At 51.8% G+C, this 21,043-nt stretch overlaps 1 protein-coding gene across 1 annotated transcript in view; it reads right to left on the reverse strand.

The window, feature by feature from the left end:
- Nucleotides 1–20,053, reverse strand: part of LOC123757101 (cyclic nucleotide-gated channel alpha-3) — a 402,346-nt gene extending 382,293 nt beyond the window's left edge. Inside the window, exons 1-2 of the mRNA XM_069324046.1 lie at nt 20,014–20,053; nt 18,024–19,172 (exon numbers count right to left, since the gene is read on the reverse strand). Of these exons, the coding sequence (XP_069180147.1) occupies nt 18,024–19,172; nt 20,014–20,053 (1,189 nt within the window). The remainder of the gene's footprint in view (nt 1–18,023; nt 19,173–20,013) is intronic.
- Nucleotides 20,054–21,043: the final 990 nt, after the last annotated feature.

Genomic DNA, 21,043 nt, shown 5'->3' on the forward strand with positions numbered 1-21,043 from the left:
CGTCAATAGAAAACGGGATATCATTGCCACATAGTACTATAAATTCACCAGCTATTCTGTTTGGAATTATTCTTAAATATATTAGTCTTTGGACTTATTACATCATAAAACATCTCATTTGAATTAACTTAATTATTAGTACCAAAATAGAGTAAATGTGACCCTTCTATCACTTATTGACATTGGACAAAGTGAGCCAGGAGCTTCAGTGGTGTAAAGAGGTCAGCCATTGTTGGTTAAGAACAGAGGCGCTGGGGAGCAAATTCAGCTCCTACAATTTTCTTGGACGAAATGTTATGGAGATCAAATCCATTAGTGTTCTACCATCATCAACACGCTGTCAACAACCATAAGGGAAGTGTCTTTCCGAAATCTTATCTAAGTCATTATTGGCCAGTAATGTTAGGTAGATATGTTTAATTCCATACATCAGTTCATCAGTTACATGGGTGTTGGAAGCTAGCCTCTCACGAGGATAATTTTGTGTCTACATCCTAGTTATACCTGGTGGACTAAGCCTGCTGTACAATAAGATAAGGCACCTCCTCACTTTATATACCAATATATGTAGTTTAATACTGTAGTTTAATTGGCTGCATATATATAAATTTAATATAAACCCCCCCTAATGTATAAGGATCGATTTGTGAGATTATTGTAGAAATACAGTCCACTTAACATCATACAAATTGCTATCGAAATATATAAATTAACGTAAATATAAATTCTATATCAATTCATATAAATTAAATAAATATAAATCTCGCAGGTTGGTTCCCACAGGTGTTACAGGTGTTACCGGTGTGACAAGTGTTGCAGTTGTTACATGTGTTGCAGGTGTTACATGTGTTTCAGGTGTTCTCCCACACACACACCTGTCCGACCCATGTCCTGGTCAGCAACTGCTGAGTCATGTTGACCTGACACCTGTGACATGAGTCATACTGACATGACACCTGTGACATGAGTCATGCTGACATGACACCTGTGACATGAGTCATGCTGACATGACACCTGTGACATGAGTCATGCTGACATGACACCTGTGACATGAGTCATGCTGACATGACACCTGTGACATGAGTCATGCTGACATGAGACCTGTGACATGAGTCATGTTGACCTGACACCTGTGACATGAGTCATGCTGACATGACACCTGTGACATGAGTCATGTTGACCTGACACCTGTGACATGAGTCATGCTGACCTGACACCTGTGACATGAGTCATGCTGACATGACACCTGTGACATGAGTCATGTTGACATGACACCTGTGACATGAGTCATGTTGACATGACACCTGTGACATGAGTCATGTTGACATGACACCTGTGACATGAGTCATGTTGACATGACACCTGTGACATGAGTCATGTTGACATGACACCTGTGACATGAGTAAATGCTGACATGACACCTGTGACATGAGTCATGCTGACATGACACCTGTGACATGAGTCATGTTGACCTGACACCTGTGACATGAGTCATGCTGACATGACACCTGTGACATGAGTCATGTTGACATGACACCTGTGACATGAGTCATGCTGACATGACACCTGTGACATGAGTCATGCTGACATGACACCTGTGACATGAGTCATGCTGACATGAGACCTGTGACATGAGTCATGTTGACCTGACACCTGTGACATGAGTCATGCTGACATGACACCTGTGACATGAGTCATGTTGACCTGACACCTGTGACATGAGTCATGCTGACCTGACACCTGTGACATGAGTCATGTTGACCTGACACTTGTGACATGAGTCATGTTGACATGACACCTGTGACATGAGTCATGTTGACATGACACCTGTGACATGAGTCATGTTGACATGACACCTGTGACATGAGTCATGTTGACATGACACCTGTGACATGAGTCATGTTGACATGACACCTGTGACATGAGTAAATGCTGACATGACACCTGTGACATGAGTCATGCTGACATGACACCTGTGACATGAGTCATGTTGACCTGACACCTGTGACATGAGTCATGCTGACATGACACCTGTGACATGAGTCATGTTGACCTGACACCTGTGACATGAGTCATGCTGACCTGACACCTGTGACATGAGTCATGTTGACCTGACACTTGTGGCATGAGTCATGTTGACATGACACCTGTGACATGAGTCATGTTGACATGACACCTGTGACATGAGTCATGTTGACATGACACCTGTGACATGAGTCATGTTGACATGACACCTGTGACATGAGTCATGTTGACATGACACCTGTGACATGAGTCATGCTGACATGACACCTGTGACATGAGTCATGTTGACATGACACCTGTGACATGAGTCACAGGGTTTAAACAGCCACCATCTTGTCCTAGAGGATTTTAGGTAATCAGTGACGTCACGCAGAAATTAATTGATGGAGTTAATACTTGATGATGGAGGAAGCTGGGGCACGAGCTCGCCAATCAGATGTCGCCTGAAGGCTATGAGCCAATCACATTAAGGCTGGTGATGACATCACAGAATTATGATGACGTCACCTCCTGGAGGAGTATGGAAGGCGGGACTTTGATCTGAGGAACTCTTCTCTACTACAGCCTCAGCCACCGCCAGAGCTGCGACCTCAGCCACCGCCACCGCCAGAGCTGCGACCTCAGCCTCAGCCACCACCAGAGCTGCGACCTCAGCCTCAGCCACCACCAGAGCTGCGACCTCAGCCTCAGCCACCGCCAGAGCTGCGACCTCAGCCTCAGCCACCACCAGAGCTGCGACCTCAGCCTCAGCCACCGCCAGAGCTGCGACCTCAGCCACCACCAGAGCTGCGACCTCAGCCACCACCAGAGCTGCGCCCTCAGCCACCGCCAGAGCTGCGACCTCAGCCTCAGCCACCGCCAGAGCTGCGATCTCAGCCTCAGCCACCACCAGAGCTGCGACCTCAGCCTCAGCCACCGCCAGAGCTGCGACCTCAGCCACCACCAGAGCTGCGACCTCAGCCACCACCAGAGCTGCGCCCTCAGCCACCGCCAGAGCTGCGACCTCAGCCTCAGCCACCGCCAGAGCTGCGACCTCAGCCTCAGCCACCGCCAGAGCTGCGACCTCAGCCTCAGCCACCACCAGAGCTGCGACCTCAGCCACCACCAGAGCTGCGACCTCAGCCTCAGCCACCACCAGAGCTGCGACCTCAGCCTCAGCCACCACCAGAGCAGCGACCTCAGCCTCAGCCACCGCCAGAGCTGCGACCTCAGCCTCAGCCACCGCCAGAGCTGCGACCTCAGCCTCAGCCACCACCAGAGCTGCGACCTCAGCCACCGCCAGAGCTGCGACCTCAGCCTCAGCCACCACCAGAGCTGCGACCTCAGCCACCGCCAGAGCTGCGACCTCAGCCACCGCCAGAGCTGCGACCTCAGCCTCAGCCACCGCCAGAGCTGCGACCTCAGCCTCAGCCACCGCCAGAGCTGCGACCTCAGCCTCAGCCACCACCAGAGCTGCGACCTCAGCCACCGCCAGAGCTGCGACCTCAGCCACCGCCAGAGCTGCGACCTCAGCCACCGCCAGAGCTGCGACCTCAGCCACCGCCAGAGCTGCGCCCTCAGCCACCGCCAGAGCTGCGACCTCAGCCTCAGCCACCGCCAGAGCTGCGACCTCAGCCTCAGCCACCGCCAGAGCTGCGACCTCAGCCTCAGCCACCGCCAGAGCTGCGACCTCAGCCTCAGCCACCGCCAGAGCTGCGACTTCAGCCACCGCCAGAGCTGCGACCTCAGCCTCAGCCACCGCCAGAGCTGCGACCTCAGCCACCACGTCTGCCCCTGTCATCACCACCTCTCCAGCGGCACCGGCAGATATCCTGTCTGCTGACGCCCTCCCTCTGACACCAGCTACAGCTCTGTACACCAGCTGCACCACAGACTACACCAGCTGTACCACAGACTACACCAGCTGTACCACAGACTACACCAGCTGTACCACAGACTACACCAGCTGTACCACAGACTACACCAGCTGTACCACAGACTACACCAGCTGTACCACAGACTACACCAGCTGTACCACAGACTACACCAGCTGTACCACAGACTACACCAGCTGTACCTGAGACTACACCAGCTGCACCACAGACTACACCAGCTGTACCACAGACTACACCAGCTGTACCACAGACTACACCAGCTGTACCACAGACTACACCAGCTGTACCACAGACTACACCAGCTGCACCACAGACTACACCAGGTGTACCACAGACTACACCAGCTGTACCACAGACTACACCAGCTGCACCACAGACTACACCAGCTGTACCACAGACTACACCAGCTGCACCACAGAGTACACCAGCTGTACCACAGACTACACCAGCTGTACCACAGACTACACCAGCTGTACCACAGACTACACCAGCTGCACCACAGACTACACCAGCTGTACCACAGACTACACCAGCTGTACCACAGACTACACCAGCTGTACCACAGTCTACACCAGCTGTACCACGGACTACACCAGCTGTACCACAGACTACACCAGCTGTACCACAGTCTACACCAGTCATCTCCACCAGTCATTAAACAAAATCTTCACCGTGGAGGAACTAGAGGTGGACCTCCGGGGTAGAGACGGCTCACTGGCCGTGTACTCGACAACAGCGGTGAAGAAGTCTTGCAGAGTGAGCCAGAAGGAATTACCTGCATTATCCCCGACATAATTCTCGAGGAAGGTGATGAGTCAACACTAAGGACTAAACTTTTCTCTAAGGACTTCGTCGAGTACAAAAAAACGCCATCAATTGATGACCAGAAGCAAGAAGCAGTAGAAGAAAGAAGATAGAAGTAAGAAGACTCAAGAATGAAGGTAAAGAAGAAGAAGACTGATGGAAGAGGACACCATGTGAAGACTGTCAACACACAACATGAAGAAGCACTGCCACTGCCGCCGTCTGACCCGCCTCTCACCCTAGCCACATGTTGGGCTCTTGTCAGCATCAACTTAACACCCGCAGCTGGGCCAAGACCTGCCACTTTCTCTTCAACTTCAACATTTGCTCTCAATGACTTCTCTTCAGCTCTCCCTACTTCAAGGCTCGACCCATGGCCATTCGGGAAGCAACAGTGAGGATTGGTAGGTCGCAGCGCACACCGTTCTCCCGTTGCTAACGGGAGCCGTTAAGGCATCAACAGTTGATCCTATGTGTAGGCGATGACAAGGTGGCCTGGTGGTACTCGCTAACTGGTAGCGTAATGCTCTTTAAGAACACCGTCCGCGTCCCAGGAACACACACTAAATACCTCACAACACCACCAGTCCTTCACAAACTCGTAAACCTTCTTCAATTCTTAGTCTTTGTAAATTCTCAAGTCTTCTTTGGAACACTCAAGACTGTCTACAGTGACAATGTTGAGGTTGTCGGGAGCACTACCGACACAGTCGACAACACTGACAGTACCGACACAGTCGTCAACACTGACAGTACCGACACAGTCGTCAACACTGACAGTACCTACACAGTCGACAACACTGACAGTACCCACACAGTCGTCAACACTGACAGTACCTACACAGTCGACAACACTGACAGTACCGACACAGTCGTCAACACTGACAGTACCTACACAGTCGACAACACTGACAGTACCGACACAGTCGACAACACTGACAGTACCCACACAGTCGTCAACACTGACAGTACCGACACAGCCGGCAACACTGACAGTACCCACACAGTCGTCAACACTGACAGTACCGACACAGTCGTCAACACTGACAGTACCGACACAGTCGTCAACACTGACAATACCGACACAGTCGTCAACACTGACAGTACCGACACAGTCGTCAACACTGACAATACCGACACAGTCGTCAACACTGACAGTACCGACACAGTCGTCAACACTGACAGTACCGACACAGTCGTCAACACTGACAATACGGACACAGTCGTCAACACTGACAGTACCGACACAGTCGACAACACTGACAGTACCGACACAGTCGTCAACACTGACAGTACCCACACAGTCGACAACACTGACAGTACCGACACAGTCGTCAACACTGACAGTACCGACACAGTCGTCAACACTGACAATACGGACACAGTCGTCAACACTGACAGTACCGACACAGTCGACAACACTGACAGTACCGACACAGTCGTCAACACTGACAGTACCGACACAGTCGTCAACACTGACAGTACCGACACAGTCGTCAACACTGACAGTACCGACACAGTCGTCAACACTGACAGTACCCACACAGTCGTCAACACTGACAGTACCGACACAGTCGTCAACACTGACAGTACCGACACAGTCGTCAACACTGACAGTACCGACACAGTCGTCAACACTGACAGTACCGACACAGTCGACAACACTGACAGTACCGACACAGTCGTCAACACTGACAGTACCGACACAGTCGTCAACACTGACAATACCGACACAGTCGTCAACACGGACAGTACCGACACAGTCGTCAACACTGACAGTACCGACACAGTTGTCAACACTGACAATACCGACACAGTCGTCAACACTGACAGTACCGACACAGTCGTCAACACTCACAGTACCGACACAGTCGTCAACACTGACAGTACCGACACAGTCGTCAACACTGACAGTACCGACACAGTCGTCAACACTGACAGTACCCACACAGTCGTCAACACTGACAGTACCGACACAGTCGTCAACACTGACAGTACCGACACAGTCGTCAACACTGACAGTACCCACACAGTCGTCAACACTGACAGTACCGACACAGTCGTCAACACTGACAGTACCGACACAGTCGTCAACACTGACAGTACCGACACAGTCGTCAACACTGACAGTACCGACACAGTCGTCAACACTGACAGTACCGACACAGTCGTCAACACTGACAGTACCGACACAGTCGTCAACACTGACAGTACCGACACAGTCGTCAACACTGACAGTACCGACACAGTCGTCAACACTGACAGTACCGACACAGTCGTCAACACTGACAATACCCACACAGTCGTCAACACTGACAGTACCGACACAGTCGTCAACACTGACAGTACCCACACAGTCGTCAACACTGTGAGTACCGACACAGTCGTCAACACTGACAGTACCCACACAGTCGTCAACACTGTGAGTACCGACACAGTCGTCAACACTGACAGTACCGACACAGTCGTCAACACTGACAGTACCCACACAGTCGTCAACACTGACAGTACCGACACAGTCGTCAACACTGACAGTACCCACACAGTCGTCAACACTGACAGTACCCACACAGTCGTCAACACTGACAGTACCGACACAGTCGTCAACACTGACAGTACCCACACAGTCGTCAACACTGACAGTACCGACACAGTCGTCAACACTGACAGTACCCACACAGTCGTCAACACTGACAGTACCGACACAGTCGTCAACACTGACAGTACCGACACAGTCGACAACACTGACAGTACCGACACAGTCGTCAACACTGACAGTACCCACACAGTCGTCAACACTGACAGTACCCACACAGTCGTCAACACTGACAGTACCGACACAGTCGTCAACACTGACAGTACCGACACAGTCGTCAACACTGACAGTACCCACACAGTCGTCAACACTGACAGTACCCACACAGTCGTCAACACTGACAGTACCGACACAGTCGTCAACACTGACAGTACCGACACAGTCGTCAACACTGACAGTACCCACACAGTCGTCAACACTGACAGTACCGACACAGTCGTCAACACTGACAGTACCGACACAGTCGTCAACACTGACAATACCCACACAGTCGTCAACACTGACAGTACCGACACAGTCGTCAACACTGACAGTACCAACACAGTCGTCAACACTGACAGTACCGACACAGTCGTCAACACTGACAGTACCCACACAGTCGTCAACACTGACAGTACCGACACAGCCGACAACACTGACAGTACCGACACAGCCGACAACACTGACAGTACCGACACAGCCGTCAACACTGACAGTACCTCACCAGACTGAGGGACGCGTCCTTGTGAGACAAATGCTCCCATGAACCTCTCAGCCAGACACTGGAGAGTGTCACCCGGCCGACACCGTCACTCCGACACCGACACACGCAGGTCACCAGCACAGGAGCGTGGTGTCAGGTGCAGGGGAACAGGTGCCACACTGAGCCAAGCAGGCCAGGCACTCCAGGCTGGAACAGGTGCCACACTGAGCCAAGCAGGCCAGGCACTCCAGGCTGGAACAGGTGCCACACTGAGCCAAGCAGGCCAGGCACTCCAGGCTGGAACAGGTGCCACACTGAGCCAAGCAGGCCAGGCACTCCAGGCTGGAACAGGTGCCACACTGAGCCAAGCAGGCCAGGCACTCCAGGCTGGAACAGGTGCCACACTGAGCCAAGCAGGCCAGGCACTCCAGGCTGGAACAGGTGCCACACTGAGCCAAGCAGGCCAGGCACTCCAGGCTGGAACAGGTGCCACACTGAGCCAAGCAGGCCAGGCACTCCAGGCTGGAACAGGTGCCACACTGAGCCAAGCAGGCCAGGCACTCCAGGCTGGAACAGGTGCCACACTGAGCCAAGCAGGCCAGGCACTCCAGGCTGGAACAGGTGCCACACTGAGCCAAGCAGGCCAGGCACTCCAGGCTGGAACAGGTGCCACACTGAGCCAAGTAGGCCAGGCACTCCAGGCTGGAACAGGTGCCACACTGAGCCAAGCAGGCCAGGCACTCCAGGCTGGAACAGGTGCCACACTGAGCCAAGTAGGCCAGGCACTCCAGGCTGGAACAGGTGCCACACTGAGCCAAGTAGGCCAGGCACTCCAGGCTGGAACAGGTGCCACACTGAGCCAAGCAGGCCAGGCACTCCAGGCTGGAACAGGTGCCACACTGAGCCAAGCAGGCCAGGCACTCCAGGCTGGAACAGGTGCCACACTGAGCCAAGCAGGCCAGGCACTCCAGGCTGGAATAGGTGCCACACTGAGCCAAGTAGGCCAGGCACTCCAGGCTGGAACAGGTGCCACACTGAGCCAAGTAGGCCAGGCACTCCAGGCTGGAACAGGTGCCACACTGAGCCAAGCAGGCCAGGCACTCCAGGCTGGAACAGGTGCCACACTGAGCCAAGCAGGCCAGGCACTCCAGGCTGGAACAGGTGCCACACTGAGCCAAGCAGGCCAGGCACTCCAGGCTGGAACAGTGCAACCAGTGCTGCCACAAGGGCCAGTGACCAAGGAAAGTGCCGCCAGTACTCCCAGTCCTCGGTACTGCCTCGTGTACACTACTGCCCGCCCCGTCACTGTAGTACTCTTGCATATATCAATTATTATTATTATTTGCATAATAATTAATGCAATTATTTTTATTTTTATCATAATTATCATCATCATCTTCTCAAGGGCAACAGAGAAGACGCCGCTTAACACCTTCCCCCCCCCACCAGTCAACCTTACTGTACTATCACCACCACCAGCCAACCTTACTGTACTATCACCACCACCACCAGCCAACCTTACTGTACTATCACCACCACCAGCCAACCTTACTGTACTATCACCACCACCACCAGCCAACCTTACTGTACTATCACCACCACCAGCCAACCTTACTGTACTATCACCACCACCAGCCAACCTTACTGTACTATCACCACCACCACCAGCCATCCTTACTGTACTATCACCACCACCAGTCAACCTTACTGTACTATCACCACCACCACCAGCCAACCTTACTGTACTATCACCACCACCAGTCAACCTTACTGTACTATCACCACCACCACCAGTCAACCTTACTGTACTATCACCACCACCAGCCATCCTTACTGTACTATCACCACCACCACCAGCCAACCTTACTGTACTATCACCACCACCACCAGCCATCCTTACTGTACTATCACCACCACCAGTCAACCTTACTGTACTATCACCACCACCACCAGTCAACCTTACTGTACTATCACCACCACCAGCCATCCTTACTGTACTATCACCACCACCACCAGCCAACCTTACTGTACTATCACCACCCCCACCAGCCATCCTTACTGTACTATCACCACCACCAGTCAACCTTACTGTACTATCACCACCACCACCAGCCAACCTTACTGTACTATCACCACCACCAGTCAACCTTACTGTACTATCACCACCACCACCAGCCAACCTTACTGTACTATCACCACCACCAGTCAACCTTACTGTACTATCACCACCACCACCAGCCAACCTTACTGTACTATCACCACCACCAGTCAACCTTACTATACTATCACCACCACCAGTCAACCTTACTGTACTATCACCACCACCACCAGCCAACCTTACTGTACTATCACCACCACCAGTCAACCTTACTGTACTATCACCACCACCACCAGCCAACCTTACTGTACTATCACCACCACCAGTCAACCTTACTGTACTATCACCACCACCAGTCAACCTTACTGTACTATCACCACCACCAGCCAACATTACTGTACTATCACCACCACCACCAGCCAACCTTACTGTACTATCACCACCACCACCAGCCAACCTTACTGTATTATCACCACCACCACCAGCCATCCTTACTGTACTATCACCACCACCAGCCATCCTTACTGTACTATCACCACCACCACCAGCCAACCTTACTGTACTATCACCACCACCACCAGCCATCCTTACTGTACTATCACCACCACCAGCCAACCTTACTGTACTATCACCACCACCAGCGATCCTTACTGTACTATCACCACCACCAGCCAACCTTACTCTACTATCACCACCACCAGCCATCCTTACTGTACTATCACCACCACCAGCCATCCTTACTGTACTATCACCACCACCACCAGCCAACCTTACTGTACTATCACCACCACCAGCCATCCTTACTGTACTATCACCACCACCACCAGCCAACCTTACTGTACTATCACCACCACCAGCCAACCTTACTCTACTATCACCACCACCAGCCATCCCTACTGTACTATCACCACCACCAGCCATCCTTACTGTACTATCACCACCACCACCAGCCATCCTTACTGTACTATCACCACCACCACCAGCCATCCTTACTGTACTATCACCACCACCAGCCAACCTTACTGTACTATCACCACCACCAGCGATCCTTACTGTACTATCACCACCACCAGCCATCCTTACTGTACTATCACCACCACCACCAGCCATCCTTACTGTACTATCACCACCACCACCAGCCATCCTTACTGTACTATCACCACCACCAGCCATCCTTACTGTACTATCACCACCACCACCAGCCAACATTACTGTACTATCACCACCACCAGCCATCCTTACTGTACTATCACCACCACCAGCCATCCTTACTGTACTATCACCACCACCAGCCAACCTTACTGTACTATCACCACCACCAGCCAACCTTACTCTACTATCACCACCACCAGCCATCCTTACTGTACTATCACCACCACCAGCCATCCTTACTGTACTATCACCACCACCACCAGCCATCCTTACTGTACTATCACCACCACCAGTCAACCTTACTGTACTATCACCACCACCACCAGCCAACCTTACTGTACTATCACCACCACCACCAGCCAACCTTACTGTACTATCACCACCACCAGTCAACCTTACTGTACTATCACCACCACCACCAGCCAACCTTACTGTACTATCACCACCACCACCAGTCAACCTTACTGTACTATCACCACCACCACCAGCCAACCTTACTGTACTATCACCACCACCAGCCAACCTTACTGTACTATCACCACCACCACCAGTCAACCTTACTGTACTATCACCACCACCACCAGCCAACCTTACTGTACTATCACCACCACCACCAGTCAACCTTACTGTACTATCACCACCACCACCAGCCAACCTTACTGTACTATCACCACCACCAGCCAACCTTACTGTACTATCACCACCACCACCAGTCAACCTTACTGTACTATCACCACCACCACCAGCCAACCTTACTGTACTATCACCACCACCACCAGTCAACCTTACTGTACTATCACCACCACCACCAGCCAACCTTACTGTACTATCACCACCACCACCAGCCAACCTTACTGTACTATCACCACCACCAGTTAACCTTACTGTACTATCACCACCACCACCAGCCAACCTTACTGTAGTATCACCAACACCACCAGCCAACATTACTGTACTATCACCACCACCACCAGCCAACCTTACTGTACTATCACCACCACCAGCCAACCTTACTCTACTATCACCACCACCAGCCATCCTTACTGTACTATCACCACCACCAGCCATCCTTACTGTACTATCACCACCACCACCAGCCATCCTTACTGTACTATCACCACCACCACCAGCCATCCTTACTGTACTATCACCACCACCAGCCATCCTTACTGTACTATCACCACCACCACCAGCCATCCTTACTGTACTATCACCACCACCACCAGCCAACCTTACTGTACTATCACCATCACCACCAGCCATCCTTACTGTACTATCACCACCACCAGCCAACCTTACTGTACTATCACCACCACCACCAGCCATCCTTACTGTACTATCACCACCACCAGCCAACCTTACTGTACTATCACCACCACCACCAGTCAACCTTACTGTACTATCACCACCACCACCAGCCAACCTTACTGTACTATCACCACCACCACCAGCCAACCTTACTGTACTATCACCACCACCACCAGCCAACCTTACTGTACTATCACCACCACCACCAGCCAACCTTACTGTACTATCACCACCACCAGCCAACCTTACTGTACTATCACCACCACCACCAGCCATCCTTACTGTACTATCACCACCACCAGCCAAAATTACTGTATTATCACCACCACCACCAGCCATCCTTACTGTACTATCACCACCACCAGCCAACCTTACTCTACTATCACCACCACCAGCCATCCTTACTGTACTATCACCACCACCAGTCATCCTTACTGTACTATCACCACCACCACCAGCCATCCTTACTGTACTATCACCACCACCAGTCAACCTTACTGTACTATCACCACCACCACCAGCCAACCTTACTGTACTATCACCACCACCACCAGCCAACCTTACTGTACTATCACCACCACCACCAGCCATCCTCACTGTACTATCACCACCACCAGCCAACCTTACTGTACTATCACCACCACCACCAGCCAACCTTACTGTACTATCACCACCACCACCAGCCATCCTTACTGTACTATCACCACCACCAGCCAACCTTACTGTACTATCACCACTACCACCAGCCATCCTTACTGTACTATCACCACCACCAGCCAACCTTACTGTACTATCACCACCACCACCAGTCAACCTTACTGTACTATCACCACCACCACCAGCCAACCTTACTGTACTATCACCACCACCACCAGCCAACCTTACTGTACTATCACCACCACCACCAGCCAACCTTACTGTACTTGTCGGAAAATCCGACACCATTTAATAATCATACAGATAATAGCTGTATTGTATAAACAAGTTACCCATAGAAAACGTAACTTGTAGTGGAATTACCGTCTAAAGAAAACGGGATATCATCACCACATACTATTATAATTCACCAGCTATTTTGCTGGGAATTATTCTTAAATACATTAGTCTTTGGACTTTACCATCATAAAACATCTTATATAAATTAACTTAATTATCAATATTAAAGTAGAGTAAATGTGACCCTTCTATCACTTTCTGAAATCTGGACAAAGTAGGCCAGGCGTCGGGGAGGAAGGAGGGAGGCATTGTTGTGTCACCTCCGAGACGTGTGGAGCAAATACGGCTCCTATCATATCTGGACAATGTCGGCCAGTAACGTCAATAGTATGGAGTGTTAAACGGCCATTGTTTACTAGACCAGAGGCTCACACGGGAGCAAATTCAGCTCCTGTTAAATTTACTTGGACGTAGTGTTATGGAAACCAAAGGTGTACCATTGTCAACACGCTGTCTACAAATTCAAGTTAAGTGTCTATCCGAAACCCGTTTATCATTCATTTATGGCCATTAATGTCAGGATATAGGGTGACCCGGTTAGATCACGTGGAAGCCTCAAACTAAAGGTAATTAAGCCAGGTCTTCAATGTTCCATGTACTGTATAGTGTTTTCTCTGATATAGCTTGTCATATATAGGATTCTGGCTTCACAGCTAGCGCACTTTTGACAGGTCAAGACGAGGATGGAAGACTTTGTGCACCAGTTACTGGGTGATGGAAGCTACCTCAAAGAGGATAATTTGGTGTCTACACCCTAGTTATACCTGGTGGACTAGCCTGCTGTACTATAAGATAAGGAACCTCTTCAATGTATGTAGTTAATTCTGTAGTTTGATTGGCTGCATATATTAATTTAATAAACCCCCCTAATGTGTAGAGGATCGATTTGTGAGATTGAGATTATTGCAGAAATACAGTCCACTTATCATTATACAAATTGCTATCGAAGTATATAAATTAACGTAAATATAAATTCATATAAATTAAATAAATATAAATCTCACAGGTCGGTTCCCACAGTACTATCACCACCACCACCAGCCAACCTTACTGTACTATCACCACCACCAGCCAACCTTACTGTACTATCACCACCACCACCAGCCAACCTTACTGTACTATCACCACCACCACCAGCCATCCTTACTGTACTATCACCACCACCAGCCAAAATTACTGTATTATCACCACCACCACCAGCCATCCTTACTGTACTATCACCACCACCAGCCAAAATTACTGTACTATCACCACCACCAGCCATCCTTACTGTACTATCACCACCACCAGCCAAACTTACTGTACTATCACCACCACCAGCCATTCTTACTGTACTATCACCACCACCACCAGCCAACCTTACTGTACTATCACCACCACCACCAGTCAACCTTACTGTACTATCACCACCACCAGCCAACCTTACTGTACTATCACCACCACCACCAGTCAACCTTACTGTACTATCACCACCACCAGCCAACCTTACTATACTATCACCACCACCACCAGCCATCCTTACTGTACTATCACCAACACCACCAGCCAACATTACTGTACTATCACCACCACCACCAGCCAACCTTACTGTACTATCACCACCACCACCAGCCATCCTTACTGTACTATCACCACCACCAGCCAACCTTACTGTACTATCACCACCACCAGCCATCCTTACTGTACTATCACCAACACCACCAGCCAACATTACTGTACTATCACCACCACCACCAGCCAACCTTACTGTACTATCACCACCACCACCAGCCATCCTTACTGTACTATCACCACCACCAGCCAACCTTACTGTACTACCACCACTACCACCAGCCAACCTTACTGTTCTATCACCACCACCACCAGCCAACATTACTGTACTATCACCAACACCACCAGCCAACCTTACTGTACTATCACCAACACCACCAGCCAACATTACTGTACTATCACCAACACCACCAGCCAACATTACTGTACTATCACCAACACCACCAGCCAACCTTACTGTATTATCACCAACACCACCAGCCAACCTTACTGTACTATCACCACCACCACCAGCCAACCTTACTGTACTATCACCACCACCACCAGCCAACCTTACTGTACTATCACCACCACCAGCCAACCTTACTGTACTATCACCACCACCACCAGCCAACCTTACTGTACTATCACCACCACCACCAGCCATCCTTACTGTACTATCACCACCACCACCAGCTATCCTTACTGTACTATCACCACCACCACCAGCCAACCTTACTGTACTATCACCACCACCACCAGTCAACCTTACTGTACTATCACCAACACCACCAGTCAACCTTACTGTACTATCACCACCACCACCAGCCAACCTTACTGTACTATCACCACCACCACCAGCCAACCTTACTGTACTATCACCACCACCACCAGTCAACCTTACTGTACTATCACCAACACCACCAGTCAACCTTACTGTACTATCACCACCTCCACCAGCCAACCTTACTGTACTATCACCACCACCACCAGCCAACCTTACTGTACTATCACCACCACCACCAGCCAACCTTACTGTACTATCACCACCACCACCAGCCAACCTTACTGTACTATCACCACCACCACCAGCCAACCTTACTGTACTATCACCACCACCACCAGCCATCCTTACTGTACTATCACCAACACCACCAGTCAACCTTACTGTACTATCACCACCACCAGTCAACCTAACCTAACCTAACTCACCCACCCTACCTGCACACCCTTGGGCCAGGACAGGTGTCACCCACCCTACCTGCACACCCTAGTGCTAGGACAGGTGTCACCCACCCTACCTGCACACCCTAGTGCTAGGACAGGTGTCACCCACCCTACCTGCACACCTTAGTGCTAGGACAGGTGTCACCCACCCTACCTGTACACCCTAGGGCCTGGACAGGTGTCACCCACCCTACCTGCACACCCTAGTGCTAGGACAGGTGTCACCTACCCTACCTGCACACCCTAGTGCCAGGACAGGTGTCACCCACCCTACCTGCACACCCTAGTGCTAGGACAGGTGTCACCCACCCTACCTGCACACCCTAGTGCTAGGACAGTGTCACCCACCCTACCTGCACACACTAGTGCCAGGACAGTGTCACCCACCCTACCTGTACACCCTAGGGCCTGGACAGGTGTCACCCACCCTACCTGCACACCCTGACACCATTCAAGTCCAGGTCCTAATAACCATCGCTGCCTGAGTCGCCGGAAACCATCACAGCCTATTCATCCAAACTGTTAATTGTCTTGTAATTTAAAATAATCTGGCAGCAGTAGAAGTTTCAGTAGATATATTGCTATCAGTTCGTGCAGTCATGGGATGTGTTGACAGTTGACGTCAACACATCCCGTGACTAACTCGGCCCCTTCAACCCCGTCACTTCCCCAGTGTAGACCACCAACTCTGCGAAGGAGCTAGCCGCTACACCCAACATACGGCGAAGAATCCAAAATAAAAAACGAAGAATCTACGATACTCAGAAAATATGGACAGAAACATATAAAAATATATTGAAAACTATACAAGGGAGGAATTTCTGCCAGTTCAAGTTTTTCTCCAAAACGTGACCTCAAACTCAACAAGGGTAAGGGGCCAGCTGTGTACCTCAAACACTTAGCAATGTCTGAATGACTGGCCATGTAGCCCGCGACTGAAGGCCCGGGTGCACAGGTCCAACACTGAGGCAGCAGGGACGCAACACAGCCGGGACACTACTAGCAGCGCGAGCCACCACGGTGTAAACAAGAGAAGTCAACACACGGAGAAAACGCCGAAGACGTGTTCAAATAGACTGAAGCCTCGTGAGTGGAGATTCCAGACGTCTTGGACGTGGTGGTCGACGCCTGAGGCTTGGCGGCGTCAGCGACGCTGTACTGCAGGTGGCCCTTGACCAGTACTTGCCCACCATAAATAAGGTCACATTACCTAAGTGTTCATGTGGTGTTACTACGATGAGTAATTGATACTGTGAACTGTGAATGTGGTGACTCATGATACTGTAATGAGTAAGGCTCGGTGAGTAAGAGGATTACTGTGTGGTTGTTGCAAGTGGTGGAATACTTCACTGATGATGAGTGAAGTGTTCCAGGACCAGTGTTCCAGCACCAGTGTTCCAGCACCAGTGTTCCAGGACCAGTGTTCCAGCACCAGTGTTCCAGCACCAGTGTTCCAGCACCAGTGTTCCAGCACCAGTGTTCCAGCACCAGTTTCTCTTCATGCAAATTCTGGTTAAATTTATGTTGATTTTCACTTTTTATTTGTTCCATTTGAGTAGAACAAAAAAAATAATATAGCATATTAGCTTTCCAGTTTCCTGAAAATGTGTTCGTCCGACGGAAAGTTGTTCATTTAAAAGTAAATTTGTGGTAATGTAAAATATAAGAAGCCATTTATTACGGGCGCTTCTTGAGTCAGACAAACCCCAAGGAGAAGGGAATGTGCCTTACCTTGGAACTCCTTCCTGGCGGCGGAGACGTTGGTGACGATGTTGGCGATGTGGCCGAGCACCGTGGCGAAGAGCAGCAGCCCGAACATGAGCTGTGTGATCTGGTAGAGGTAGTCGGTCTTGGTGCGCGTGTTGAGAACCTCGAACCTGTGCGTCTTGTTGGCGGCGTCGTCGTGGATGGGGTTGCCCCCGATGGTGGTAAGGCTGAGGGTGCACCAGTAGAACACCTTGAGGTATTCCAGCACCACGTCGTCCGACGCGTTGTTAGAGTACACGAACTCCGGCTTGAAGCTGAAGCCGTCGTTCTTGGCAATAATATAAAAGAGGCAGGCGTTCCAGTGGAAGATGACCAGAAGGTAGTGGATGAGGCTGATGGAGCGGAACAGGTTGGGAGAGTTGGTGTGTCTCTCCGTCCTGTCTAGGAAGTGCCAGTATTTGTATATTTTCACTAGCCGAAAGCATCTCAATATGGATTTAAAGTTTATGGACAAATACAAGAAATCTAACGGTAACAGACATAAACAGTCAACGTAAAACGTAGTTGAGTTCATATAGTGTTGTCGCAACTTGCGGGAGTCCGTCTGCAGCACTCCGTCCTCCAGGAACCCCGTGCGGAAGTGGAACAGGATGTCTAAAATGTATATGAGATCCGCAAAATAGTCCAAACAAAACCAAACTAGTATAGTGCCTCTAGTTATTTCCTGGAAGGCAAAGCGGTACACCATAACCCACAGATTGTACAAAAACGCTAAGGAAACAACCATGGACCAGTAATAACACAGTCTCCCCGCCGGGTCGAACACAAATGTCCACCTACAACCCGTTTTCTTTTCCGAGCTACTGGTACTGGACTCCCACTTCTCCACCTTACTAAAGCGAGTCTTGATCTCCTTCTTACGCGCTTCTCTCGTCTTGCGGCTAATGTCGAGCTCGGAGGCCACGTGCGCTCTGTTGACGTAGGAGGCGGAGAAGGACTCTCTCGAGAAGCGTTTCCGGCTGCCGATGCTGATCTTGGAGGAGACCATATCGAGCAGAGACTGGCGGGAGACAGACTTGCCCTTGAGGGACCCCTGAGGCTTCTCGATGTACACCGGAGACCCCGTGTTGAGGCGACTCCCTGACATGCTCATCCTCTGCGCCGTGATGATCCCTGTGGGAGAAGAGACTATGTCTTAGTCAGGCCCACTGGGTATGGTGGAGGGTGAGGGGAGCATGGTGGGGGTTATGGGAGCATGGTGGGGGTTAGGGGGAGCATGGTGGGGGTTATGGGAGCATGATGGGGGTTAGGGGGAGCATGGTGGGGGTTATGGGAGCATGGTGGGGGTTAGGAGAGCATGGTGGGGGTTAGGAGAGCATGGTGGGGGTTAGGAAAGTATGGTGGGGGTTATGGGAGCATGGTGGGGGTTATGGGAGTATGGTGGGGGTGAGGGGAGCATGGTGGTGGTTATGGGAGCATGGTGGGGGTTATGGGAGTATGGTGGGGGTGAGGGGAGCATGGTGGTGGTTATGGGAGCATGGTGGGGGTTATGGGAGTATGGTGGGGGTGAGGGGAGCATGGTGGTGGTTATGGGAGCATGGTGGGGGTTATGGGAGTATGGTGGGGGTGAGGGGAGCATGGTGGAGGGGGAGCACGGTGAGGGTGAGGGGAGCATGGTGGGGATGAGGGGGAGCATGGTGGGGGTGAGGGGGAGCATGGTGGGGGTGAGGGGGAGCATGGTGGGGGTGAGGGGGAGCATGGTGGGGGTGAGGGGAGCATGGTGGGGGTTATGGGAGCATGGTGGGGGTGAGCATTGTGGGGGTGAGGGGGAGCATGGTGGGGGTGAGGGGAGCATGGTGGGGGTGAGGGGGAGCATGGTGGGGGTGAGGGGAGCATGGTGGGGGTGATGGGGAGCATGGTGGGGGTGAGGGGGAACATGGTGGGGGTGAGGAGAGCATGGTGGGGGTTAGGGGAGCATGGTGGGGGTGAGGGGAGCATGGTGGAGGGGGAGCACTTTGGGGGTGAGGGGAGCATGGTGGGGGTGAGGGGAGCATGGTGGGGGTGAGGGGAGCATGGTGGGGGTGAGGAGGAGCATGGTGGGGGTGAGGGGAGCATGGTGGGGGTGAGGGGGAGCATGGTGGGGGTGAGCATGGTGGGGGTGAGGGGAGCATGGTGGGGGTTAGGGGAGCATGGTGGTGGTTATGGGAGCATGGTGGGGGTGAGGGGAGCATGGTGGGGGTTAGGGGAGCATGGTGGGGGTTAGGGGAGCATGGTGGGGGTTAGGAGAGCATGGTGGGGGTTAGGAGAGCATGGTGGGGGTTTGAGGAGCATGGTGGGGGTTAGGAGGGTATGGTGGGGGTTAGGGGAGTATGGTGGGGGTTAGGGGAGCATGGTGGGGGTTAGGGGAGCATGGTGGGGGTTAGGAGAGCATGGTGGGGGTTAGGAGGGTATGGTGGGGGTTTGAGGAGCATGGTGGGAGTTAGGGGAGCATGGTGGGGGTTAGGAGGGTATGGTGAGGGTTAGGAGAGCATGGTGGGGGTTAGGAGGGTATGGTGGGGGTTAGGGGAGCATGGTGGGGGTTAGGAGGGTATGGTGAGGGTTAGGAGAGCATGGTGGGGGTTAGGAGGCTATGGTGGGGGTTAGGGGAGCATGGTGGGGGTTAGGAGGGTATGGTGGGGGTTAGGAGAGCATGGTGGGGGTTAGGGGAGCATGGTGGGGGTTAGGAGAGCATGGTGGGGGTTAGGGGAGCATGGTGGGGGTTAGGGGAGCATGGTGGGGGTTAGGAGGGTATGGTGTGGGTTAGGAGAGCATGGTGGGGGTTAGGAGGATATGGTGGGGGTTAGGAGAGCATGGTGGGGGTTAGGGGAGCATGGTGGGGGTTAGGAGAGCATGGTGGGGGTTAGGGGAGCATGGTGGGGGTTAGGGGAGCATGGTGGGGGTTAGGAGAGCATGGTGGGGGTAAGGGGAGCATGGTGGGGGTTAGGAGAGCATGGTGGGGGTTAGGGGAGCATGGTGGGGGTTAGGAGGGTATGGTGGGGGTTAGG

This window comes from Procambarus clarkii, chromosome 13, assembly GCF_040958095.1.
Source record: "Procambarus clarkii isolate CNS0578487 chromosome 13, FALCON_Pclarkii_2.0, whole genome shotgun sequence".
Taxonomy (NCBI): Eukaryota; Metazoa; Arthropoda; class Malacostraca; order Decapoda; family Cambaridae; genus Procambarus; species Procambarus clarkii.